Source organism: Thunnus thynnus, chromosome 17 (assembly GCF_963924715.1).
Source record: "Thunnus thynnus chromosome 17, fThuThy2.1, whole genome shotgun sequence".
NCBI classification, from domain to species: Eukaryota; Metazoa; Chordata; class Actinopteri; order Scombriformes; family Scombridae; genus Thunnus; species Thunnus thynnus.
Genome location: NC_089533.1, coordinates 12,616,856 through 12,643,127, shown reverse-complemented (window position 1 = coordinate 12,643,127; position 26,272 = coordinate 12,616,856). Strand labels below are relative to the sequence as shown.

At 39.9% G+C, this 26,272-nt stretch overlaps 2 protein-coding genes across 3 annotated transcripts; one reads left to right on the top strand and one right to left on the bottom strand.

The window, feature by feature from the left end:
• On the bottom strand, positions 1-26,272 carry tbcd (tubulin folding cofactor D). Of its 2 annotated transcripts, none has more exons than XM_067615968.1 (39): positions 25,820-26,272; positions 25,678-25,728; positions 25,465-25,562; positions 25,169-25,270; positions 24,901-25,047; positions 24,692-24,747; positions 23,448-23,580; positions 21,665-21,710; positions 20,549-20,681; positions 20,037-20,167; positions 19,891-19,951; positions 19,681-19,755; positions 19,407-19,501; positions 14,056-14,212; positions 11,099-11,156; positions 10,984-11,013; positions 10,549-10,634; positions 9,594-9,674; positions 9,411-9,484; positions 9,144-9,261; positions 8,719-8,779; positions 8,594-8,616; positions 8,453-8,484; positions 8,265-8,327; positions 8,102-8,178; positions 7,767-7,848; positions 7,552-7,670; positions 7,341-7,432; positions 6,878-7,018; positions 6,064-6,147; positions 5,301-5,459; positions 4,703-4,841; positions 2,081-2,202; positions 1,246-1,323; positions 1,071-1,157; positions 895-982; positions 540-649; positions 347-431; positions 1-226 (listed from the first exon to the last, which is right to left on the bottom strand). In XM_067615968.1, the coding sequence occupies exons 1-39, from the start codon at positions 25,992-25,994 to the stop codon at positions 203-205; spliced, it is 3,573 nt and encodes a 1,190-aa protein (XP_067472069.1). In that variant the 5' UTR covers positions 25,995-26,272; the 3' UTR covers positions 1-202. The 2 variants fall into 2 exon arrangements, with proteins under 2 accessions (XP_067472069.1, XP_067472071.1); XM_067615970.1 differs by having other exon boundaries at positions 1-223.
• Positions 16,491-19,416, top strand: znf750 (zinc finger protein 750). Its single transcript, XM_067570711.1, has 2 exons — positions 16,491-17,884; positions 17,998-19,416. Exons 1-2 carry the CDS (start codon positions 16,638-16,640, stop codon positions 18,608-18,610), a joined length of 1,860 nt encoding a protein of 619 aa, XP_067426812.1. The 5' UTR covers positions 16,491-16,637; the 3' UTR covers positions 18,611-19,416.

Below are 26,272 nucleotides of genomic sequence, written 5' to 3'. Positions count from 1 at the left end.
TTTTCGTTTTCAATGTTTTATTGTCATGTAACTTCCAGATTTCTTCCAGATTGAAATTCATTCCATGTATTGTTTTCTGGCAGACGGCAGACCAACTGATATAAGACAGCTTCAGAAGAGCAGCACTCGGAGTCCGTTCTTAATTCTTACAAGATGTTGTTCACCTACGTCATTTGCAGCTGGTTTTCACAGCCACAGGTGATCAGGAAACCTGGGCAGGGCTCTGCTGATGAAAGAGAGTGGTTGGGATTAACAAGACTAACAATGAGATAAAACATTTATTTTTATCTGCCTACAGGAATCCTATCAAGCACTTAACTCTCACTTATGTCAGTTAAATGGTTACCTTGGCGACCAACTGTGGCTTGGGGACTCCCAACCAATCACAAAGTTGATTCTTGTGGGTCCGCACTGTGGCAAGGTCACTCTCCCTGAAACAGACGCCAAGTACAACAATGTGAAGGGAACAAACCGGTACATAATGTACGCAATTAACATTTAGAGAAAATCTAATAACTGTATCCAATGTGACCACTGACCAATTAGTATCACTGAGCAGGGTCATGACGTCATCCAAAACCTCTGGATCGATGACATCGTCGTAGGTCAGCAGCATCTCATACATCTGGCTGGCCGTGGTCTTTCTGATCTGCAATTATAAGAAAGGAACAGTTATTTTCTTCTGTCATAGATGTTGTTACACAAAGCAATGTAAAAAATAACAATTTATTACAATAATATTGTAGACTAATTTTCAAAGGCATTTGGCCATAGAGAATTTTGGACTATACACCAAAGTGGCTGCATTTTTTATTGTTTATTTGAAAAGACAACTTGTCAGTGGTTTTACACATCTGTTGAGGTTGGGTGAGTATTCCTGTTTTGTGAGCTTACCACAGGGAAGGAATGGCAGAGTAGCATCAGCAGCTGGGACAAAACTTTCTTCCTCACCTCACCCTGGAACTGGATCAGCCCACAGAAGCTGGGAAACATCAATCAGCACAGTCAACATGGATGGTTCTTTCTGCCTCAGTCGAGTATATAATGTTTACAATAAGATGGAGACTCACACAGCTACACAGGCACGTAGCTTGGAAATGTTTTTGGACTTCTTGATTTCTTTGCAAAGAGTCAAAAGGTCCACACAGAACTGGTGACTTGGAGAGCAAAAGGAAGAGAGAAAAACTTTAGCTTTCACAGATATCATCCACATCTGTTTCTTCAGAACGCTTTCGCAACACTCACTTCTCTTGTGTGGTGAAGATTTCAAAGCAGCTGTTAGCGAGCATCTGATTGAGCATCTTCAGAAAAGGAATAGATACTCTAAGGGGAGGAAAAGAAAACATTAATCACAGATAGGATGTATTATGCCCAGTACATTAAACTATTTTCTGGTGGCTTATCAGTGTGTTTATACAGAATTTATCAGTTAATGTGCAAATAATGCAACAATAACAATCAGAAGATGAATTGGAAAAAGTAAATACATTTTTTTTTTAATCAACAGTAAACATCCTCTAAGCAAAGCACAACATAAATGCAACAGAAAATGTTACCCTGTATAAACCTGAAAGTAGGGAACAGACAATTAACCCTTTAAATGACAAAGTTCATGTCACCAAAGTCTGAGTTTTAAGAAGCGATTTTAAAAAGTTGAGGCTAACACATCATTCCAATACAGCTAAAATGATTAGCTAATTAGTTTGTCGACAGAAAAATAACTGTCAACTAACAGGATAGTCTATTAATTAAAAAAGTGTCAAATATTCACTGATTTCAGCCTCTCAAATGTGAGTATTTCCTGCTTTTCTGTGGTTTTTGTTGGTGAGACAAAACAAGCAATTTGATGATCACCTTTGCGTTGAGGAAATTGTGATTTATCATCTATTTTTACAATTTTCTAACATTTTATGAACAGTCAAGGAAATAAACAGATTGGTTAATAATGGAAATAACTGTTAGTTGCAGCCCTATATTCAACAGTCTAGAATGGAAAGGGACTGAAGTGATACTGTACATCTAGCATGGTCAAGATGTAAAAGGTGTGTGTGTGTGTGTGTGTGTGTGTGTGTGTGTGTACCTGTCATTGCGGAGATTGTCTCTGAAGATGCTCAGCAATGTATCTCCGAACTGTGACAGGGCAGCACTATCGTCCTGAATCCCTTTCAGGTAGTCAAACAACGATTGGGAAGAGAAATGCACCTGAATGGAAGCAACAGAGAGCAGCGGTTACTGTGGAGCAGCAGGAGCCTGAAAGTGATGACGGTGGGCAAAGAAACACAGACTCGTTGTGGTGAAGTCGGATGCCAGAATCCATGATGATCTGCAGACAGATGCTAGTTATGTTTGTTTATCTAACGCTATACTATCACCGTCTTTAAAAAATGTATTAGTTGTATAGTATGGTACATAGATTTACTTTAATTTTCATGATTTCCTGTGAGAAGAAAAGCTAAATAACTGATAAACACACAGAACATGACTTTAATAACAGAACTGCTGAGTCATTATTACTGAATGAGCATGAACCTGAGGGGCCTTCAAAGTAAAAACCGTCAAACTGATAATATCATAAGACCGCAGGAAAGAAAATGTAAAACTTTGACACTTGCAACATAGCAACACACCATAACATCACACTATACTATAGATAAAGAGAGCTACATGGAAACTTTGCGTCTGATTTCCTCATCACCCCTGAAGTACAAAAAACATTCTGTTTGTGTGTTTCAGTGGTTAAAGGTTATTTCATATCGACAAAAATTATACACAGAAATACTGTTTACAGTATTTAATACACTTGAGTACTGAAAAAACTTGGTAACAAATCAAATTATTTTTTGTCGGGCTTGGGACTCGGACAGTTTCTGCTGTTTGGCTTTTGCAGGGTTGCACTGTATGGTCTCCATGTTGAGGCTCGCCATTAAAGCAATTCTTGGAAAGTTAGTCAATGCTTTATCTCTTTCTGGCCTGTGTGAATATGTGCCTGTGGTGTGAGAATGGTGATCTTGGCTCATGTATCGATGCAGTCTTGGCTCATTTTCCTGCATGCAACCCTGTACAAACATATCAATCCTTCCCCTCTCTGAGGATATATCTGTGGAAAAGAAAGGCTGGAAGAGCGGGAGGTAAAGCGAGACGAGAGCCAGATCGTCTCTGAGGGAATATGTTACAGCCACCATTGGCAGATGAGTTCAATTTTAATGACCTCACTGCTGCTATTAAAGGCTAAACTTATTTTTCTTTACTATATCCACAAACACCAAAAGTTAAAAATAACCTAAGCATCACAAACCTTAGTGAGTGGGCTTTCGTCTGATTGGCCTCTACAGGTTAAATGATACTGGAGGAGGAGGGAGAACTTGATCAACCCCAGTTGAGGGCCCCAGCTAAGCCTCCCAAGTGATGGTGAGTGAGGGGTCAGGAGTGGAAAGTAGCAGATTGCTTTTAAACTTTTATTTATCACTGAAATGCAAAGATTCAACTGATTGCAAATTCTTGCTTGCCAGCACCATGAGAGACCCGTCAGATCGATTTGTTCTGGATAAGTCTGGATCAGTGCTTGAAGCTCAGATGGTTGCCAGAGTGGAGACAAGTTTTAGTAACACAGCCTGATATGTGTTTTTAAGATTGAATTGAAAGTCAGGCGTTCTAGAGAGAGTGATTATTATAGTGCAGAGGAATGAGTGGACTTCATTAGACACATAGCTCCCCCTGTTGGCCTAAATTCCTCCTAAATAATAGCAACCAAGAGTTGAATTTGCCAGCAGATTTCCACTGCATTTGTACTATTAAATGGTCCAGAATGTGCAAATACCCCAGCAACAATAACTCTGTCACACCATTAGATATATGTCTTGTATGTGCTCTTCAGTAGAATTCTACATTTCATAACGCCATTAAAAAATGTAAATAACAATTTGACTTGAAATGTGATCAAAATTATAGACATGTAGCATTGCAAATACAGTGAATCAATATTGTGGGAGAAAGAACAGTTTTACAAAATATAGACAGGTGACAAAATAAATTAGTTTCCAACTTTAATTGTCTTAGTAAGGTGTGGGGCCACTATGAGCTGCTAGCACACCTTCAGTGCTCCTTGGTATAGACTGTAGAAATCCGTGGAACTCTACTGGAGGACTGAAAAACCATTTTTCACTGTGCATATTTAAGACCTTTTAACAGTGCTCTCCTTTTAAAATGAGTCAAAAGAGAAACGTTAATAAGTCAGCTGGAGATTAAGTTTTCAATCAACTCACTGAGTTTTATCATTAGAGCTTCACTCGTCAGAGAAGCTGATTAAATCTACTAGCGGCAGTTGTCACCTCAGCTGAGAAAATCAAAAGTGACCGGCTAAAAGTGAGAGGCTTGTTTTTGTCTACCTCTGTCTGAAACAAATGACCCACTGTTTCAAAAATTACAAAGAATTTCGAGAGCTAAATCACTTGGAAAGCTTGGCAGCCATAGCAACAGTAACTAAGGGGCTTAGCTAACAATCAATTGGGTAGAGATCTAGTAACTGTGAGAGCCATCAAAGCATTAAGTGACCCCTTGTGTTCTGTATGGGTTTGTATGGGTAATGTTTTATCCACTGACTGATTCAAGGTTTTCCCTTGAATTGGTCACCAGTCTACACATCACACTGGTTTGACTGGAAACTGTTCCACTCCTCTATACAGACTGTATCTAACTGACTTACTGTGGACTCAGTGATCCCTCCCACAGACACGGTGAGACCCAGCAGGGTGTGGTACTGATACTGTGGCAGCCCCAGCAGCTGGGTGATATACTGGAAAGCTTGAGATGGAGCGTTCCAGTTCAGACTGGTTGTGGCCTCCCTGAAAGACATATTCAGAAGACGTTATCAAAGATCTACACAAAAAAGGTTCTTTCATCAAGGTACATAGTGTTTATTTATATATTTTCTTTACTACCATCTCTGACATAGTATTTATTCATACTTATTTTCTATTATGATCTGTGACAGTGTTTATTTATTGAGTACAGGTGTAATGAGGAAGCCCTATGAGGCTGTGAAAATGGTGTTTGACCCTGAGGAAGACTGGTGTGACTTTAGAGCCTTGATGAAGCAATGTGCTTTGACTTTTTTGGAGAATTAATTCCACTTTTTTGTGGAAATTTATTGTACATATAATTGTTCTACATCAAGCTTTCATATTTAAAGTATATTTGCTAAAACTTATGAATGGCTGGTGTTTTATGATCACACTGTGTAAGACAAAAATCACTGCAACTGTTACAGCTTTTAATGCAGGTTAAAGGCAGGTGTAACTCACACAGGAAAGATGTTTAGCAGCTCCTCCCGGTGGGGGATGTGAGGTACTGCAGGCTCGGTGCTGTGGAGGAGGTGCAGGAAGATGTTGCCGGCATGAGCTCTGTAGCGGTCAATCTTCTCGGCTGCCTGCTGGGCCAAGCAGCACATCATACACTTCACCCTGCAGAGTAGAAGTAGTAGAAGCGATGCAATGAGGAAATAAAGATTATATGTGCTATCATCATTTTTTTCAACATTATCAGAAGTCTATACTTCACTAAACTTCATTAAGGTGCGATTAAATCAACAAACTGGCTGTTGTTTTTGAACTTACACTAACTTCTGTGTCTTTATCAACTAAGTCTCTGGTGACAAAGATGAAAGGTGGATTGTGGATACGTCCCAAGGGGGCACTGGGGGTGAATTCTATCATGATGTGACTCTTTTCTTTTTTTCTTAGATATAAACTAGTGTCCAATCAACAATAAAAGTAAATGTTACTTTTTTTTTATCCTGTTCTTCTATCATAATTACAAAAACTACAAAATTCAAAGCTGTATTGATTTAAACTAAGGTATTGTGGCCACACCTTGAGACATCAAAGTGTCACCAAAGGTTACTAAAGCCAATGAACAAACGAGTCTGAGACCGACTGACATTACAAGTTTTATGGTCACCTGCGAGTAATGTGACACATGGTGTGGAGTTTCTCCAGCTGTATAGCAAAGTTCATGAAAGAAGGGCCAAGAGTTGGAGTTAATCAAAGTTTTCAGATTGCTACTCACAGGTCTGGCAAAAGGATCTCTGGAGCACTGCTAGCCACCAGCATAGTCACATCCATCAGACTAGTCATTGCTGCTTCTCTCACCCTGGGCAAAGAGACAGACAGAGTAGAGACTTTATGCATGCAACGACATGAGCTTGAATCTACTTAATCTTGTCTACAAAATCTTAAAAAAAAAAAACAGCACAGTCATACAAATACACACCCAAGCTGGCATACAGACACACACCGCCTTTTGAAGACTGTTCAAAATTTCAGTATCACTGGATGTGGCAGTTTTATAGTTAAATCAGCTTCATGGCTGCAGGGCACAATTTGTTTATGTGACATGTTAATCAGGATTTTCATTCGAATGAAAGTCACACCCTGGAACAGGTGCGCAGGTGCCGGAACCATTAGTTTTAGGAAAAGGCAAATTAAGAACATTTTTGTATAAACAGATGGAAAAGAGGGAAATGTGTCACTGTGTGGTACATAATAACCGGAGAGATAAGGACGTATAAATGGGGAGAAAAACAGATTTATGAGAAAGAATGTAGGAAAGAAAAACATAGAGATAGACAGCGTGAAAGAAACAGCCCATCCCATATACTTAGGGCAAGTGACAAGCCTGGTGACATTCCTGGTGAGTAGGTAAGCATTGCCTGGGGCCACTAGTGAGACAGGTATACGATGTCTTCATGTCCCAAGGTGGAGGGACACAATAACACCAGAGGCCTCAGGCAGGGTAACATTCCCAATACCTGAGGCAAATCAAAAGAGCATGTGTGTATTTGTGGATTGCATGTATTTACAAAAAGGGGAAGTTAACTTACCATGCCCCTACGTCCCCTCTGCTGTCTGTTGTATAATCATTCATACCATTGAGCAGGGCACCGTATACTTCTGCTACATTCTCCGAGCACAGAGCAGAGTCTGTAGAGCCACTGGCGCAAGCACCCGCCTTCATACACACCCTAATAAAGAATGAAAAAGAAATACGTTCACATAATAAAGAAAGACTCAAAGGGCTGCTAAAGGAACTAAGAGATGTACTGGGGAAATTTGATAAATTTTGAGAAATGATGCACAAAGGCAGCAGGGAAACAAATGGACAGACATGTCATTCAGGTCCTGCAGGTATAGTCAGTAAACTGTTTATTTTAGCCTTAGAAGCCTGTTAAAGCTAGCAGACAAGCAAGACAAAGTGAAGCGAGCCTGAACAATAAGACAATATGGAAAGAAGATGATGGAAGAAATACAAATGAAAAGTCAATAAAAACTGATATGGATACTCACTGAGCAATTGCTCTGACTGCATCTCTCCTTGCCTCTGTAAAATTCCCTTCTTTCTGACTGACAATGCACATCTGCTGAAGGCCATCTAGGATCTAACACAGACAAAAACACACACATACACACACACACACACACACACCAATTTATACCTATATACTGAAGCAGTAAGATGTCAAACAGCTAGAAAATGTTCACAATACTTCAAACACACCTGTTTCAGTTTGCTATGGATCATAAATCTTGGCAGACAGCCAAGGGCAAGGGCAGATCCACAACGGGTGAGAATCTGTGGACTCTTCAGCCCTTCAGTGTACTGAGATACCAGGACAGCTACACATGTGCACACAAACACGCCATGCAGAGATTATTTTCAAATTCAGACATACAGTATAAAGTAGTAGAACCAGGAAATCATATTCAACTCACTCTGCATTTCTGAGTCAGCTTGGCCTGGCTGGGCCTGGTAGTACTCCTCACATAGTGCGGACAAGGCAGATACCACAGCAACCTGCAGACACATGAGGAGAAAGATTAATTTGAGTAGTAAACAGCAAATAGTCATTCTGAATGAAAGAGCAGTGTTTCACAAATAAATAGTTGTAGTCTGCAGTTCTGCTGTTGTTAGTTTAACACACTGGCAGTATAACTGCTGATTTGATTTTCTTAAGAGCAGCCACTTTGTTTAACTACTGCCAAGATTTGTATTTCTTTGTGGAAGCAAATGTTGTTACTTATTTTTAATAAAGAAAAGTTAAACTTACCATGATGCCATCCTTCGCACCACTTGAAAAGAGATGAAGACTCTTTATGGTGTCGTCAATAAGCCATTGCCAGCCAGCTGAAACCCAGTGTCACAAACATTAGATATCTTAAGCTCAAATGCTGAATGATATTGAACTGATAATAACAAAAGAATTAACTTACTGATTACGGGGTCATCCTTGAAAGGCATTTTGGACAGGGACAACCTTTCTATCAGACCACACACTGCAAAAATAAAATTAAATCATACATCGTCATACGTCTTCCTACATGTTTCTTTCATCTTTTCTTACATTAAAACTCATTCATTCATTGGTAAAAATCCATTTTTTATTTGCTTTTAGACTCACTTGCTGGCCTCATCAGCTCTCCTCCAAAACCCCTACATGAAAAAACAGAATTTTGATAAGAAGCCAAAACAATACTTGGATTTTTAATTTTTTTTTTTACCATACTGTGAACAGAAAGTTAAATGAATTCTTTCTGCCTACCTGTATTGTTTTCTGTCTTGCAGCTGAAAGTACATCAACAAATGAAAATCAGTACAAGAGGACATTTTCACCATAGTTTGTTCAAGTTGAAGCAACAATTTTTTTCAGTTTAGAGGCACACTTACCCTCTGGTGAATGTTTTTTAATGCGTCCACGCATTCTGAAGAAATTATGTCCAACACAGTCCTATTGGACAAGAGCAGGGAGTCATGATCATGTATAAATATGATCAGTAAAAAGCAGAATGACGAATTATCTAAGAGTGCTCAGTTTAACATTTAATTGCATTTTTACAAATGTTATTTGTTTTTTTTTCTATAGTAGCTGCATCATCAGGGAATTAAGATTTTGCTCTAGTTTGTTAAGCCACAAACACAGTTCCCAAAGCTTCTGTTTCTAGCTGGGACGTAAATAAGAAGCTCATCTATACAATATTTTACCACTGTTCAGGTAGAAATTTTAAAAATATGTCAAAAGAATGGTCTAGGACATCAACCCCTATCTTAAATATATTATATATATTCCTTTTAACTGGTTACTTAAAGACTACCTGTTTGTCTGAAGGCCCAGTTTGTACAGAGCGTGTGTGATCTCTGCACATGCCAGGATGGCTCCATGGCGACCATGAAGGTCAATACCCACTGCCATGGGCAACAGTTGTGGCAAAACTGAAACCAACAAGGAAGAAAGCATGAAATATGTACTCATGACCAATAATTATAGGTTTCAGTCATTTTCCAAAATGCATTTCTCAGGAGCAAAGCTTTCACTGAAAGCTCTTCATTGCCTGGGGAACAGGTACGGTGACATTGTTTACCTGTAGTTGCCATATAATCAGGTGCTTGAGGCGTCAGGTTGTGGAGTGCTTTAGTGGCGAGCTCTCGGATCACACTTCAAAACACATATAAACATGTACATTTTTTGTTCAAGAGTTAAATACAGAACAACTGTACATTTTCCCTTAGATTCAGTGACATTATGGGTAAATACAAGTACTTACACATCCCAGTGGTTGATCTTCATGGCTACCAAGTGGTCTATCATAGCTTTGGTATACTCTGGAAAACTTGCTATGTAAACACTGTAAGAACAAAAAATACATCTTTAGCTACATACATACTAAGATCCACAGAGAATAAATACCAGCTTTTGACATGTCCCTATAACTATTCAATAGTGAAAACAAAACATTTTCAGGCATCTCTTATTTTTTTTACACCTTGCTATATGTGGGTCTGTAGTCAGTCATACCTTGAGGCTAGCATCTATCTCTGTTTTCACTGTTTCAATGTTTGCTCTTCAGGGTGGTGACACATTTCTGCCAACGGTGGCAATATGCGAAAGGGTTGAAGGATTTCTATGTTGGTTTTAATGAACACAATTCTTTCCTTACAAGATGTGCCTGCCCAAGGACACGTATTGTAGTTCAATACTATTGTAGCAGACTGCACATACTTAAGCTGCATGTTTGGGGTATAATATTGAAGATGTCAATAGCTTTGCTTTAGTGCCACACTGAGTTAGATAAACTAAACATTTTGCAATATTTAGTTGTACGTGTTTAAAGGTTGCACAGTTCTGAGTACTTTAATACCCAGAAATCATATAATTAGGTCAGCACATTGCACTCATCTCACCTCAACATATTTTTCTCATTAGCTGAGACAGAAAGACTGGAAGAAAACCTTTTGGCTCGAAGTTCACCCATGAAGTTTGGCTTGTTTCTATTTGTCCCTTCCTGTGCAAAGAGATGATTTCCCACCAGTGACACTAAAACTAAATCTGTGCTTTGTCAATGAGGAAGGATGGAACACTATTTGGTGCCATTGCACTTCATTATTTAGGTTTCTATGACAGGTGTACTGTCCGTAGCATTTGCCCAAGTGACGCTTTATTTCAGAATTAAGTGACTCTGAAAATATGACTGTAAATGTGTAGAATAAAGTGTTTCTTACCTAATGTTCAGATAGCAGTTGTTGAGATTCCCAACAGCATAGTAGTCTGCTGCAGTTACGATGTCAATACCATGAGGAAATGTCCCCTATTTAGACACAAGCAGGCAACAAACAGCTGAGACATTTTCAGTGGATTGTGTAAGAAAACTATGTTGTTAAGACACTGAAAGCAAATGATTTGGGATTGAGAATAAGAGATTGGGTTCCAAATTCAAGTAATATTTGATTTTAAGAGTGATTTATGGCTCAAGTGGTGTAAAATCAAGTGTTTGCTGGTGCCCTGTAGCTGTACTGGAAGGCTATTTCTTTGCGTCAAACACTTTCACTAGCAAGGCAAGTTTGAGCAAGACTTGGTTATCTGGCAGCAAATAAACTTAAAATCACAGTAATTCTGTTAGTCATGATGTACAAGAAGTCAGTGCTGCGGTCACAAACCTGTCTGCCGACATTCTCCTGGAAAGCAGCCTGGGACAAAAGGAGACATAAAAATTAACTTCTGTCATGTATATCTTTAGTAAAGCAACTGTAGGATATTGACCAGAAAACTTACGGAGGCGGCTCTGCGGCAGTTGACGTTTCGATCAAACACAGCTGTGATCAGCAAAGCACTGCAAAGAGAAATCATTAAGTATGGATTGGAGAATGTGAATGATAAAAGACCTGTGCCTTGAATTGTCCACTGAATGCAATGAAGAGGGTACTTCTTTAACAGTTAAGTGTTTTTACAGTCACAGAATGCCTACAAAGGAACAGTCAATGGATAGACAACTTAGCATGTAATGAAATGTAAAACAATCAAAAAGTAAATCACGCATAGTAGTTCTTCTACTACACTGTAGCTTTGTAAGTGTGAGTGTTAAATGAGCTTGTTTGAGCTTTGTTGCACAAACAACCAGTATTCCAATATTTATTTGTTAGATACAAATCTGTAATTCAAACTTGAGTCCATTTTTCTTGCTTAGGCATTTGTCCATAATACAAATCTTTTTCTGCTTGGAAAAATTGCCACGTCTTCACAATATTTCTTTTATTGTCATCCTAACCTCGTATATGTCTGTCCTCTTATAGAGTAACAACATGTATTTCATCTGAATAATTCGTGACGGATTAATGACAGGTTACATCATCACTGCGCAACAGATTTTAGTCATAGTGTACAGATCCCAGCAAAGTAGGTTAACATAACCGCAATATGATTCAATGGATTAAGTGGCCCCTGCAATACTGGAAGTTATGTGGGATTATGTTTTGACCTTAATATCCCTCTACCACACTGCCTCTACAAGTCTCAGGAGGGGTTGTTGTGTGAACGTCAGTAGTTGAAGGGGGGCCAACGTTCTTATAAATCATAGTGACAGCCTGAGAATAACTGTTGTTGGCCTTATTTGCTCTCCTCCCATGTTCCCTACTTCCAAACATCAACATCAGGCCTGGAGCTGGACAGTTTGGCTTTACTAACTGCCTTTGCCCTGAGGGCTTGAAAATAAAAACAGTCCTGATTGCATTCTGGATAATGCTCTAAATGATATTCCCAATTACGTTTGCGGTTGCTACAGTTGAAGTACATATTGTATCTGTGCAACTTAGCAAAGATACAACTGTGAGTGTGTACATGTGTGCCCCCAAGTCACTTAGTCCCACATTTGCAAAAGTAAGTTTTCTGTTAATGTCATCAAGCTGTGATGAATAGAGCAGGAACCAGCTTGTCTAAGCACTGCTGCCAAACGGCGACCGAAACCTACAGCAACAGGCGAAACCTGGCAATCCTGTAGGCTAGGGAAAGGGAGGGTGTTGTCGCGACTGCTGATGATAATGGTAGTCGCAGGGGTTCAAACTGACACTGCAGAGCTGGTCTGCACAGTCAGAGGCCACAGGTCCGTACATGCACACCGAAAGAAGAGAGATCAAGGAGGAGGTAAACCGTTACTATTGACAAAGACTGAAAGTACGTCACAAGATGATATTGCACCTTAGCTTCTCTACACTGGTTGTTGATTAAGTGTAGAAGTTTTGATATTACTCATTACTTTTAAGGCTAGCATCAGTGTCTGGTGATGTCAGCCCTTTAAGGCAGCCAGCAACTAATCCTGGAGCATTTTGCATTCTAGGCTATAAACAAGAGATATTTGTTGTCCAGACCCTACTGCTTTGGAGCAATCTGAAAAAGCTATAAATCAGACGGAAGTAAATAAAGTAATAAAAGTAAAACTGTTTATTGTCCCAAAACAAAAAAAACTAACTTTAACATCTCTGGAGATTTAAGTATGTTTACTTTATTTGCTATTATTGGTCTATCTGTAAAGCACATTTCCCCAAGGATTAAAAAAAAGTACAATTATATATAAATGATATTTAGTGTCACTACTAGAGCTTTTTATATGGCATAGAAAAAAAAACCATTTACCATTTCTATTGACTCATTGTCCCTGTGCAGTTGTCCCAAATGAACCTTAGAGATGTACTTCCTGGTTGTTATAATGCCCCAAAAATGCTGACAAATCCCAAAATGTCCTCCAAGCTCTCTACTTAGTTCACAACTGACTTTTAAAACAACTGTAAGCTTGGAATATTTTTTTTTGGGATGCAGGAGCTGCATAAAATCAAGAGGTGTATCTTTACTGTGTCAGACAGGGTACACGGGAACAATTAGTAAATTAGTGAAAGTACAACTGGCACTGAGCCACAAAGAGATCAAACGCATGTACTGCTCGGCAGCAATTAAAGTTTTATAGAAAGACAAATCATAACAGGGAAATGCATGTATCTAAGAAATGACATTTATAAGGAATATTGTAATTAATTATCTTTGGAGCCAACAACATGGGAAGATCACCTTTTGATAGTATCTGTCTGTGTAATTAACGATATAGAGCGCACCACAGCCGACTTCAACAGAGTACACATACATAGGGACATGCAAGATTGATGTGACACAGAAAAACTGGTTTGAGGCAGTAAATAACTGCTTGGAGGCAAACCATGCAGCTTCTATGCAAATTACAATTAGAATACAATTCACAATGTGCTGCAACTTAATCCTAAAATCTTACTGATAACTTATAACAATGTATTTTCCAACACAACCCTTGATTGTAGCTGCTACTTCTTTACTTTTCTTTATGCTTGATGAATATATTTAAAACACATGTTGGTGAAATATTATTATTGGCTGATGCTGCATCTGTGCAAATGTATTTATATTCATATTTGGGTAATTCCCTTCTTTTCCAGGAAAGAAGAGTGATTATGTTGTTTGAGCCACTGGACAGTGGTAATTATGACCTAACTGTCATGCTATGCTGATGTAAATAATGTTGTGGACATGGCAATACATACAAAAAGAGGAAGTGTTAAGTTTGCATTAAAAACTACAGCAAGAGCAAATTACAATCCATTAAAGTCAAAATACAGTCCACTTGATGGATTATTATTCTTGTTCCTGATGTGTTTTTGCAGCAATCTATGCATGTGACTGTTTTATGGGAAAGAAAGGAAGAGGAAGCTTACTTGGCAATCTGAGTGACAAAAGGCTCGAGCTCCTTGGGTTCATAAGCCCTGGCGAAAGACCAGCACACATAGCAGGCAGCGTCACGCACATTGGAACCGACACTACATGCTCCCCTCTTTTCCTCGTAGGTCAGGGACTTGATGATGAGCGGCACAACTGCAAGCAGACAATAGAAAGGGATTTATGGTTTTATCTCAAGAAGAAAAATACAATAACTAAGATCAAGGTTGTGCACAAGGCCGAGCAACTACCAGAATAATGGATTTGAAAAGACAGATATCAACTATCATACTTAAGAAAAACATGAGTGAAACTATGATATTATCAATTTCCAGTGAAAGTCAATTTGAATCCCGTCTGATTGCATGCTTGTGCGTGCTGAATCTGGTGCCTGCCCACTCAGTCCTTTTCCACTGTGAGATCAACATCAATGATTTCAGTGATCTAATACAGAGTAATTTAGCAATTGTTAGTTGTATGTAACATCAGGGAGAGAAAGCACAACATAACCAGCATGATTATAATTTAGAAGGCAAGCAGTTAGCAATAAAGTCAGCTCATTTTAATAAAAGCTTCACTTTTGTCAGTGTTATAAATCCATAGCATTGTATTGGTTTTCTCAAACACTGCTTTGTTCACATAAAAGCGAGGCGTAACTAAACATGAGCAGCGCCAATTTACCTCCCAGTATGCAAATCTCCTGTTCTTGATCTCGCCCATTGGCTATTGAACTTTACTGGAAACTATTTACAGTAATTGTAGAATGAAGCCAATGTGGCCATTTTCCTCAAAAGAGCGAGATGGATCAGGAAAGAGGGAGAATGAGTGAGAGCCCCCACCCCAAAGCGTCATGTAAATCATCGCTTGAGGCTTGACTAATATCAGGTACATTGATGTTGCCTGAGGGCCCTGCTGTTTGGGCTGAAGCTCCACCCACTAGTGAGACAACACCTCAGAGAAAGGAACTCACCACACAACTAACATTACTAAATACAGCACACACATAGACGATCACACACATTCACTAACACACTCTGAACTCTTCACACACATTGTAGTGAACATCCTGGCCACATACTAACACTGGCTGTGGACCTCTGCAGGTCGAATACTCGGGAGAGGACGCTTTTGCTACAACCAGAGCAGGTAAAACACTTTTTTTTAATTTTTTAAATCTCCATCCTTAATAAGGAAGCAGAATTAAATTACATTTTTTTACTTAAAGCACTCCATCAAAGTGTTTGTGTTATTAGAAAGACTGTCAGTGGTTTGTAAAGGTACTTGTCACTAGTTTATCAGGCATTCTTAGGGTAGATTTAAGTTATGCACCTGTTACCTATGGATTTTAATTATCCACTGCTTGCACTGCCTTGACTGACGCACAGGTAATGCTGACTGTGCCCAGTGTCAACAAAAGCTCTTCTGATAAAGTTTCCAGTCACTTAACATCATAACAAAAACTTTTAACCATTTTTTTTATTGTATGCACTGGTCTGTGAATGAAAAAAAAACAAAAACAAACATTACCTGAGATCAAGGCGACCAATCATATTTTTATTAAAGAAAAAACAAAAAAACAAAAGATTTTTACTGGATTGTTTTCACAATGGAGAAACATATTGTTAAAAAAGATTTTCAAATGAATTTTGGGTCTTAGGAAGGGAGTGGCTTTGCGTGCTACTACAGTTGGACAGAAACTTGAGTGACAACTTCTTGCGACAGCGCATGACAAGCAGGTTCCTCCACACGGCACCCAGTAACACTTAACTCACACCTTTAGGTGATGTTTCATTTCAAAAAGGGAGGGCTGAAGTGTTTCGGATGCCACCTACTTCACGGTTTTATTTAAATGGCTGTTTTCAACTGTTGCTCCTCATATTGTCTGGTGCATTACTTCTCATACTCTTGTATCTCCAGAGCTGGTGAGCTCATCTAACGATGAATGGGAGCTGACTGCATCCCGCAGGTGTAGTCATGGGAAGCAGGTGGCTGGTGGTTCCCACGCCAACAGCACAGAGTTTAGTAAGGTTGAGAGAGAGAGCAAGTCTCTGCATGCCCTCCAGGTCTGTGTTACTAAGTGCTTAGTCTGCCCGACACCTACCTACCTGGTGACTTAGCTGCGCTTTAACTTTTTAGGACAGATGAGTGATATCGTTATAGCGTTAATAGGCTGCTGCCAATCAACCAAAACCGCACTAAGCCGTCAGTGCACCTATACAAACATGTGGGTACATGTTTGCATACTGTAGACAGGTTTTCATATTTAACAATTTCTCTGTTGGCGTCCAACCCAGTGTGAAGAAACAGTTGAAGAAATACATTAGCCTGAGGGTGCAGTGTTTTGCGCAGCTAGAGATTTTTCTGCCCGAGCAGCTAAAAAAATACACAGAGAAAAACCTTCCAATGAGAACTACTCTCCACCTGAACCAGTCAAACAACTCTATTAGTCTTATTACTTATATGCTTAAGTGTCACATTCCCCAACAGCTTCAAGATACTTAAAGAGAGGGAAATCTAAACCACTACTAAATCGTCAAATGCAATTTGTTCTGTTTTTCAGTAAACGTGCATCAGAATCAAGATGGACACTGCTCAGGAACGCAAGCCAAAAAGGCCCCACTACATTCCCCGACCGCCAGGCAAGCCCTTCAAGTACCATTGTTTCCAGTGTCCTTTCACCTGCAACGAAAAGTCACATCTCTTCAACCATATGAAATACAACTTGTGTAAAAACTCCATCTCCCTGATGTCGCAGAAAAACGGGCAAACAGCCAGACAGGTCAAGGCTGCAGCAAAGGGAAGCCCTGTAAAATCTAAGGATTGTCCCAGCCCCCTGCCGGCAGTTCATACCAATAGTCCTGAGAAACAGGGAGCTGAGAACAAAGCTGAGAGCAGAGATGACTTGGAAGAAGTAGACGTTGGGTGTGATAGTCCAGTCAGTAAGGAAAGCCAGATTATGACAAAACCAAATACAGTTATAGAGAGTGAGAACAAGGAGAGCAATGATGCCAAGTCTCTGCCGCGCCCATCTGCCTTCTCCCCTGTCACACCCAACCGAGATGGAACAGAAACCCTCAAGTCATCTGTGCCGCAGTCAGAGGATTCGCAAGCTCCTGCACCCACTTTCAACCACCCAAGCTTCCCATGGGGCACGATTTCATCATCCATTCCTTTAAAACCATTCCCCCCTCCCATAGTTCCTGAATACTCTCCTTACCTCTTGCCTGACCGGCCCCTGTATCCACCATACTACCTCCCAGGAAACCACCATGCCAATGAGCCAAACTCTCCTTCTCTCCGGCCAGAGTTTCTGGATCCCCAGAGGCCAGTGGTCCCACAACCTATTGCCCCGCCTCACACCTCCTTATTTCCCCCATACCCATACAGATACTGCCACCCTCTTCACCCAGGACACCCTTTGCATTATAGCCTGTATAGACCCCATGAGCTCTCCATGCCGATTACAGGACCAAGATATCATCCTTTGGATTTGTACAGCTCAACCTTTGGGCCTAAGGAATATGATTTGTACATGCATTCCCGTCCAAGTATCAGTAGCATCAACATCACTGCACAAGAGGAGAGCAACAACAGGCAAAGTGGAGACAAGGCAACCAGGCTGAGCCCAAAAGAGGGCTGTTCGGCCTTGGGGTCCCCTGACAGACCGAGTCATGCACACATCATCCAGAGAGATGCAGAAACCCCACACTACACCAACCTGGGTGAGCCTCAGCCCACTCCACAAGTAGGACACACACCTACATCCGTTCAACCCACCAAAACTGACTCAAGCTTGCTGCAGTTAAGAACTCTGGATGAGGATGGAGGGTAAGTAAAATGACCATATTTGGTATTTTTTTATTTATCAGGAAGGAAATGGCAATATTAGTGAAACATTAACTTGGCAAAACTGAACCACATTACTGTGTAGCAGTAGTCAGTTGTTTAGTTTTTTTTTCTTTTGGCCTGTTTTTCAGATCAGCTGAGAACAGCAGATATTCCTCCATGTGTGCTTCTGAGCCATGTCCTGAAGCTACATCGGAACAAGATGATGAGGACAACAGAGAAGATCTGGCTCCCCTCAACCTCTCCACAAGAAACCAGGACAAAGAAAAAGGTCCATCTGACCACAGACTGTGGTGCTCAGACACAGAGGAATTAAAGGGGGAAGAGTTGCCTCTGAACCTCAGCCTTCGCGCTTCTCATGTTAGCTCTGCCCTCAGCACTTCAGAGAATCTTCAGCAGAGACCAGGCACAGAGCTGAATGAAGAACCATGTGACCAAAGGCAGACTGCGGCACTGGCACTCTGTCAGCTAGCCACTGCAAGCTCTGCTGCCTCTTCGTGTCACTTCAGCACTGCAGACACAGTCTCAGAGGATTCCACAAACACTACAGGTCCTGGCTCTCCACAGAAGACCAAACACACAACCAAGGCTAAGGCAAAGGGCATAAAAAGAGCAAACAGTGGCCAGGCCGAAAACAACTGCCATAAACCAAACAAGAGAGCAAAGGTGCCAGGAAGGGCTGCTAGGAGAAGGCCTCGTTGCTGCTAACAACTTAACTCTGACTGGTATAATATTTGGAAATGAGGACAGAATATCTCTACTTCTACATGACAAGATCAACTTATTGAACATCTATGTTAAAATGTTAATTAAGCACTGAAAGATTTGAACTATTTGAGCAGGAGCAGATGTGACATGTCTATAGCACTGCCACTATAACAACTGTAAAAAAAAACCAAACACTTGTTAAATGAAAAGACTTGTCACCAGTATGTGTATATTATGGCTTGTTCTCACATTTTATAGAAAAGCAAAGTCTCTCCCCTTCTGCTGGACCACCATGGGACCTTATTTTGGAAAAAATATGTACAGTTGTCAACAGTGAGAGACATTTTTAAAAATGTTTTGATCCCGTCTGAATTGTGCCATGAATCACATCAATTTAAAAGATCATTTTGCAAGTCAGGGAATGTGCAAAAAGTGACTGCCATGTTGGTGTTAGTGACATATATTGTGCAAGAGAAGAGATGTAGTTCACTGATCGGTTTCACACAAAACTAAATGGTACTTTACTGCGGTGATATAAATTGACTAACATCATATTTGTTATTCATGGCACAATTCAAACAGGATCAAATAATTAACTGCTGTACATATTTTTTTGCAAAATAAGGTCCCATGGGGGACAGAGGAAGGGTAGGGACTTTGCCTGTCTACTGGAAAAGGTGAAAAGCAATGTTTATAGGGGGTCTTTATATTTAAATCTGGACATTTTTTGTACTGTTGAGTATGGAAGTTGTGATGATGTACTTTAAATGTAAACATGTCAAATAAAGAAATTTACCATCTGTCAATCTGGAAGGCAACAGCAGTCCTCTCCTACCAAGTTCTGCCAGTGCCAGGCAGCCTCCATGCCAAGCATTGTCTGTTTCCTGGAAGCTTAAAAAAGAAAAAAAACCCACACGTCAAAACAGAAACATGCTGGAATATGGGGCTGTTTGTAATATTGTCCCTGTGTGATGGGTATTTTGGAAAAAAAACAAAAAAACATAGAAGAAATGCTGAAGGGCATAGCGTGACTGATGGCAAGAGCCAGTATGCCTCTAGCATTAACTTACCTGAAGCAGTCCAGCACTGATCCAACCACCTCATCTGCCAGCTCCTTGGGGAGCCTTCCAGTCACCCTCCCAATGCTGAAGAGTTAGATAAAAGTTTGTTGTGACACAAACTGTCAAATGTGCTGTTTTGAAAAGCACCACAGACAAGTAGCAACATGGATGATTTGTTATCAACAGTTCAAGTTTGCACTATATAGGACAGACTGTTACCCCTTTGCTGCAGACCAACGCACAATTGTTTCCTTATCTTTCAGTCCCACCAGCAGATGCTCTGTAAAATAACATGCAGATTTGATTTCCTGAGCATATATACTGAAATTACAAAGTTTTTTAACAGATGGCATGCAGGAACTGACCAATAACTGTCTCTACTTCCTCAGGAATGTCATAGTCCTCCTCCTGTTCTTGTGTCTCCACTTCAGCAGTGGCTGTAGCAGATTGGGACATAGCAAGGTTTGCTGCCAGGGAGCGGCTACCTCTCTGGTACCTGAAAAACATGCACACAAACCTTTTTAGACACTCAGCTCTGTGCTCCTTGTCCTACTAAGGAATGAAATATGTTGTGACACATATGACATAATGCACTATGGAAAACTACTTGGAAAGAGACCTGATGTTAAGCAATTCCCGTCTGATTGAGGGGCCACAATTGGCTGAATTAATTTGTTTCAATATTAACAAGATCCGTTGCAATGATGGTACCCATGTTTTTATATGTAATAAAGTATATTTTATGCAAATTTACACTTTCAGCACACGGTTACTTTGTGTGTTAATGTGTAATACAGATAAAGTTTGAGTCAGTTGACTAACTTTGGTTGAAAACCTGGTTTAACATTATATATAATTGGCTGGTATTATGTCTAACCTCCAAGTGGCCAAACGTGGCTTCAAGAAGGTGAGGCCGAGCCTCTGGATTAGTTTGACACCAAGCTTCCTCAGCATGGCCTGGCTGCTCTCTGATAGATGTTTCTGCTCCAGACACTGCAAAATTGTAGGAGCTGGGAAACAAATAAAGACATAAATGTTATGTTATAATACTGTTATTTCAATAAGCAAATAAATTAATAATAAACATACAGGACTATGTACATTTTTTGGAAATATCCGGCTAGAGACATGAATGTTTACCTGGCCTTTTGGCTGGAAACAATTCTCCCTAAGTTGACTATTCAAAGTTTAAAATATGTACATAGAGTATTTTTGCAGATACAGATATGCCTAACATATATAATTGTAACTGCCATGGACTAAGTTCACATGTCAGCTACGACCAGACTGTCTCTACAGAAACTGCCATATGTGGCCAGAAATGTGCCTTCAAGAAAATCATAGATCATATTTATATATGGGAAGGCTGTGTTATTATACTTTTTAAAAGGGAAACATTACCTGATATCTGCATTCAAATATCTCCCCTCTGGCATACGACATTTAGTTAATGATTTGTGAACACAAATAACTCAACAACAAAGACTACAAATGTGACAGTGACAGTAAATTTTGGACAGGAAATTCTGTTTTTTCATGACCTTCCACATTGAGATTACTTCAGCACAATATACTCTATGCTTGGAGTCTGAAGAGTTTCATCTCTAGTCCTCGAGATGAAGACCGCCATCCTAACTATGTCACCCTGCTGTCATGATCTATAATAACTTGCACTACAGATTATATTACTATAGGTTGTGAAGTCAACAATTTGCAGAGCCCACAAAGTTGCTACACATATGATGAATATGATACTGACATAACATGGTCACAGACAGCTTCTTTCAGCTTTCATCTCGTCAAAAAAAAAAAAATCTGTTCTTCCTAATCATGTTGAAAATTTCAATGAGACTGAGGCCAACTGGACTGCTGCCACACTGATGAGAAGCCTGTGAGACCAATTAATTTGCAGTAATGGCAAATTTGTTTGATCTTGGTTCATTACTTCACTGAAAGCACATATACACATATAGTAGGAAAAAAGGGAACCCACCATACTGCAGGAGGTCATCTCGTTTTCCATGTTTGAAGAGCTTTGCCTAAGGGACACAAATAAGGCAACTGATTCAATCCAAGATACTGCAGAGCAAACACGATAGCAGTGACATTAGGGAAGACATCACACATTTTTAAACACTAAGTATTTCATTAATGAACTAAAAAAACTGCTTTCATCAATCAGAAGTCATTTCTGTCCATCTATCCTGATTTTTTTCTTTTGAAGCAATTTACCCTCAATCTACACACAGAGAAAAAAACATGCAAGTATGGGTCCTGTAGGTCTGTTGACTGAACACACAGAGCCAGTTTTGAACGCCCTAAGCACCACATAGGTTGGAGCCAGATTCACTTCACAGACATTAAGTACAAAGGGATGCTTTCTGAACATGTTATACAAGTTCATGTGCCAATCATATGACTGTAATGTACTTGCTTGGGGGCTGAATTACATTACCTTAGCTTACAGGAAGTGATTTGAAAACATCTTCCATCATTAAAGGGGCCATATTATGAAAAACTCACTTTTTTCAGTGCTTGTGCATATATATTTAAGTCTCTGATGTGCCTACTAAGACACAAACTGTGAATTGAGACGGCCCAGTCAGTTTGGGGTGGGCTGGCTTGCTCTGTACTCTTGTGATTCAACAAGCCAGATTTGATGTCCCTTCTTACGCCACTTGAGGCTTCATTGAAATTGTACTGCGCCCTCTATCTGAGTCTCCACCCATTAAATTTCCGCATGTCTGCCATGTTTTTCTCACAAGCCCCAGGTGGAACCCAGCTAAACTAAGCTTAGCTAAGCTAAGCGTGAAAAATTTGCATGTATTGTGGGGCTGGACCAGGGAGAGCCAGGGAGCAGAGCCGGAGAGTCCCGCACTGCTGCTGTCTCATCTTCTGGAGGAATAAACATCCGATTCTGCTGATTCGGAGCAGTTCACCAGCAGGAGGAGTTTATTTTTTAAACTTTTGGCATTAAGTGGATTTATCTTCAAACTCGCTTCTCGACCTAGCCAGTGCTAATTAACAACAGAATCACACACCACCTCAGCTGCTGTCATCAATAATAAACATCTTAAATGATGGTGAGTTTATATAATTTTAAAGTTACACAGTATGTCAATATCTGTATATAAACAATAACTTCGCTCCCATATTTATGATTTTAGATGACGTTATTTTGAGTGTGGATGGAGCAGCTACCACAGACGACTGTGCTGACCACTCAGCCAAAGCTCAGCTCCGCCAGACGCACAGACCTGCAGCTATTTATACATCCATGACACAGACACACACAGAGTGGAGCAAAGGAGAGAGACGGAGACAGTGATGTAACCTTGATGCACTACAAGTCCCAACCTGGGTGGTGTTATTTGACATGTTTTCTTTTTCTTCCCGAAAACAATTAATTTTTAAAATATTTATACAAAATAAATATTCATAAAAACCTACTATTTGTGCTTTTCAGAATACCAGATTCGGATTCAGCTCCACCCTTACTAAGTATCCTCAATCCCTTTCTCATTTGCTGAAGAACCGTTTAGCTTAAAGCAGTGGATTAAACTGACATAAAGTCACTTGAGGCAGCACCTCCCACATACGCAGCAGGTGCATTACACACCTGCCAAAACCACATTAGGTGTCGTGTGAAACATACCGGTCATGTCAGCTCTTGTAAACTACCCTCCGCAGGTTTTAATAGACCAGCTTCAATCATACACACATACACGTGTTCATGCACTAACACAAGCTTGAGTGTGATCGATGAGTATGTTTACCAGAGACTGCAGAGCACCATCCAGTACCATAATTTCTCTCATTGACTGGTCATTTGTCTGAGATATAGTGGTGAGGTTCCAGTCCAAAAAGTCTTTGAGACGTTTCTGTTTCACATCAGGGCGTGTTATAAACCTGTACAGTCATGTATAATAAAACAAGAAAGCAAAAAAAAAAAGGTTTCATACAGATAAACAACATTCAGATACCAAGAAAGACATTTCAAGAACAACCCTGCCCTCTACTGGCTAGAAAACTAATTACAGTTGATGCATTTCCTGGCTTGTATTTTGAGTTGCTATGTTTTTATAAACTACATGCAGTCTTTGATTTATGAGTCAATAATTAACATAAGCTTTAAATAAAAGACATAAAGTAGACATGTGGCCACTTGATCTTAAATTAGATGTATGCAACTCGCTCTGATATTAAGCTAACTGCACTAGTGATATTGACAGGTGTGGTTTACTTTTAAAGATAACATTTTAGACTATGTCTACATACTATTTCTATCTTCTCCACTCAGCATGCGTCTACAAAGTTTCTCCTATCAAGCACATGGGTAAACCCACTATACAGTAAGTGCAATGTTTTTTTGTTGTTGTTGCTGTTGTTTTTTACATTCTTGCCTTTATTGGAGAATTGATGGTGTAGAAGCAGAAAGGAAATGAGGGGAAAGAAAGAGGGGTATGACATAATACAAGGTCCACAGTTGGAATCAAACTGGTGACATTGCAGTTTTCATGGTATTCATCTTCATTATCTGGCTACTGGATGCCATGCAATGTGGCGCTTCTGTTATTTTCCTAATTTCCACTCTAACCATGTAATCATAAGTAAGAAAATACTTATCATGGAGTTTTGATGGAACTGGTTGTTCAGAAGAAAAACTGAATTTGTGTTCATTCCTCTTCATATGTCAATAATGATCTATCAACATCTTGCAATCCACTGCTCTGGGTTAGAAGGGGATATTTTGTGGCTACAAGGGCGTATTTGTATTTCATTATACAGGGCATCTGAATAAGATGTTATTTCATATCATTAAGTAGGTCAAGTTTTAAAAATTCAATTTCTTTCAGTTTTAGTGTTTTTTCTCTAAAGCGTCATAGCCTAAAGGTCTAAGGGGTCAGCTTATAAACTTTAAAAGATATTATTGTTGCATTGTTTTAAACTGTGATATTTTTGGAGATAATCATAAGACTGAAACATTTTGCAATTACCCGCATGGTGTTCGTGCACTTACTTTGATACCAGTACAGATGCAGCATCCCTGGGACTATCACTGACAACTAGATAAGACTGCAAAAAAACCATAAAGAAAAACTGTTCATACTAGATGATAACACAACTTACATACTCAATAAGTTGGATTAACTACAAACACATTCAGATCAATCTCTTCAACAAAACACTGAAACATAGCATCTAGATTATATCTTATACTTATATTACCTTTGCAATAGCTAGAATGCGGTCCATGGTAGACTCTCTGGCCTTGCCAGAATCAGACTCCAGATGTCCATCCAGACGAGAAAGGTCAAAGGGTATGAGGCAGGTCATGGACAGCCACAGCAACAGCATGTAGCGAGTTTCCCAAGTCTGGAATGAGTAAATGGTAATACATGCTATTAGTAAATGTTTGATGAAGCTGACATCAAAGATAACAGAAGTGAAATCTCTGCAAAAAATAAACAAACAAAAAAAGAAATGCCAGTCTCACCTCAGTGTCCTTGGGATCCTGCCTGAATAATAGATCCAGAACTGGCTGGACATCGGCTACCTCATGAGGAAAAAGCTGCATGAAGATTTTATAGCCTCTCACCTGGCCAGAAAAAAAACAACAAATAAATAAATACAAACACCCTGGGAAGATTACTGAATTAGCAGGATAACTTTGCTGCATAAGTAAAAGGACTGTTCTAGGTTTTAATCAGTGGAGTGCAATCTGGTGGGTTTTCAATGACTTGGCAGACTGGGCACAAGCTACTGACAATGACAGTATTGTTTCTGACTGACCTTACAGATGATGTAGAGAAACTTGAAGCTCAAATGAACGAGTGAAGGGGGAGACTTTTCACTCCTTATGAGTTCCAGTATCATGTTAAACATCCATTCTACAACAAAATTGAAAGATTAAAAGTGAGCGGAGGCGTTTTAATCGTATGCATTCTCCAGATGAATATGCAGTACTACTACAAATTGTATTTAGTTATACTTATAACAATGTACCTAAGTGAGGGTCCAGCAGATGAGGCTGCTCTTGATATCTGTTCATTATCACTGTGAAGGGAAACAGACAGAGTGTGATGAAATGCGAGCACAGACTAAGCTGTTGACTGTGTTTCGTGTGCTGTGTGGATGACTGTCTCACCTAAGAACCTCTGCGTGGCGGACTCTGTTGTCACCGTGTCTCCGTGGACCTCCGCCAGGCTGGAGATCAGAGCTCGGGTCTCGCCGCTCTCACTGAAGCCCCCTAACAGACAAGTTTGGACAATAGCGTCCGACTCTCCTCCTTCACCACCATTCCCTGTCTCCGATAAAGCCATTTTGCCAGACTTTGACCTAAGAAAGATGTCTTTTGTTGCAGAAGCTAATGTTAGCGTTTGTTGTTCTGAGTTGCACACCAGTTAGCTAGCTAATATTAGCGTTTATCCCTAACAAAAGGAACGACGGACTTGTAAACTATAAGGTGTTGGTTTACAGAGTATTTATGTAAAACTTTCTGTACGCGAATTACCATTAATATAACTGAATGAAAACAAGACACTATTCCTCATATCATCTGTCTTGTGATGCTCCAGCAAACTGCGTTGCTATACTTGCA

What these genes read in the sequence shown, in the direction of transcription:
- znf750 (XM_067570711.1), top strand. Translation starts at nt 16,638, where the DNA reads ATGGACACTGCTCAGGAACGCAAGCCAAAAAGGCCCCACTACATTCCC. An exon ending in ACTCTGGATGAGGATGGAGG is followed by an intron (nt 17,885 to 17,997) that starts GTAAGTAAAATG and finishes AGCAGTAGTCAG; the next exon opens with TTGTTTAGTTTTTTTTTCTT.
- tbcd (XM_067615968.1), bottom strand. Translation starts at nt 25,994, where the DNA reads ATGGCTTTATCGGAGACAGGGAATGGTGGTGAAGGAGGAGAGTCGGAC. An exon ending in GCATTCTAGCTATTGCAAAG is followed by an intron (nt 24,748 to 24,900) that starts GTAATATAAGTA and finishes GTTTTTTTGCAG; the next exon opens with TCTTATCTAGTTGTCAGTGA. An exon ending in GGAAGTAGAGACAGTTATTG is followed by an intron (nt 19,952 to 20,036) that starts GTCAGTTCCTGC and finishes GTTATTTTACAG; the next exon opens with AGCATCTGCTGGTGGGACTG.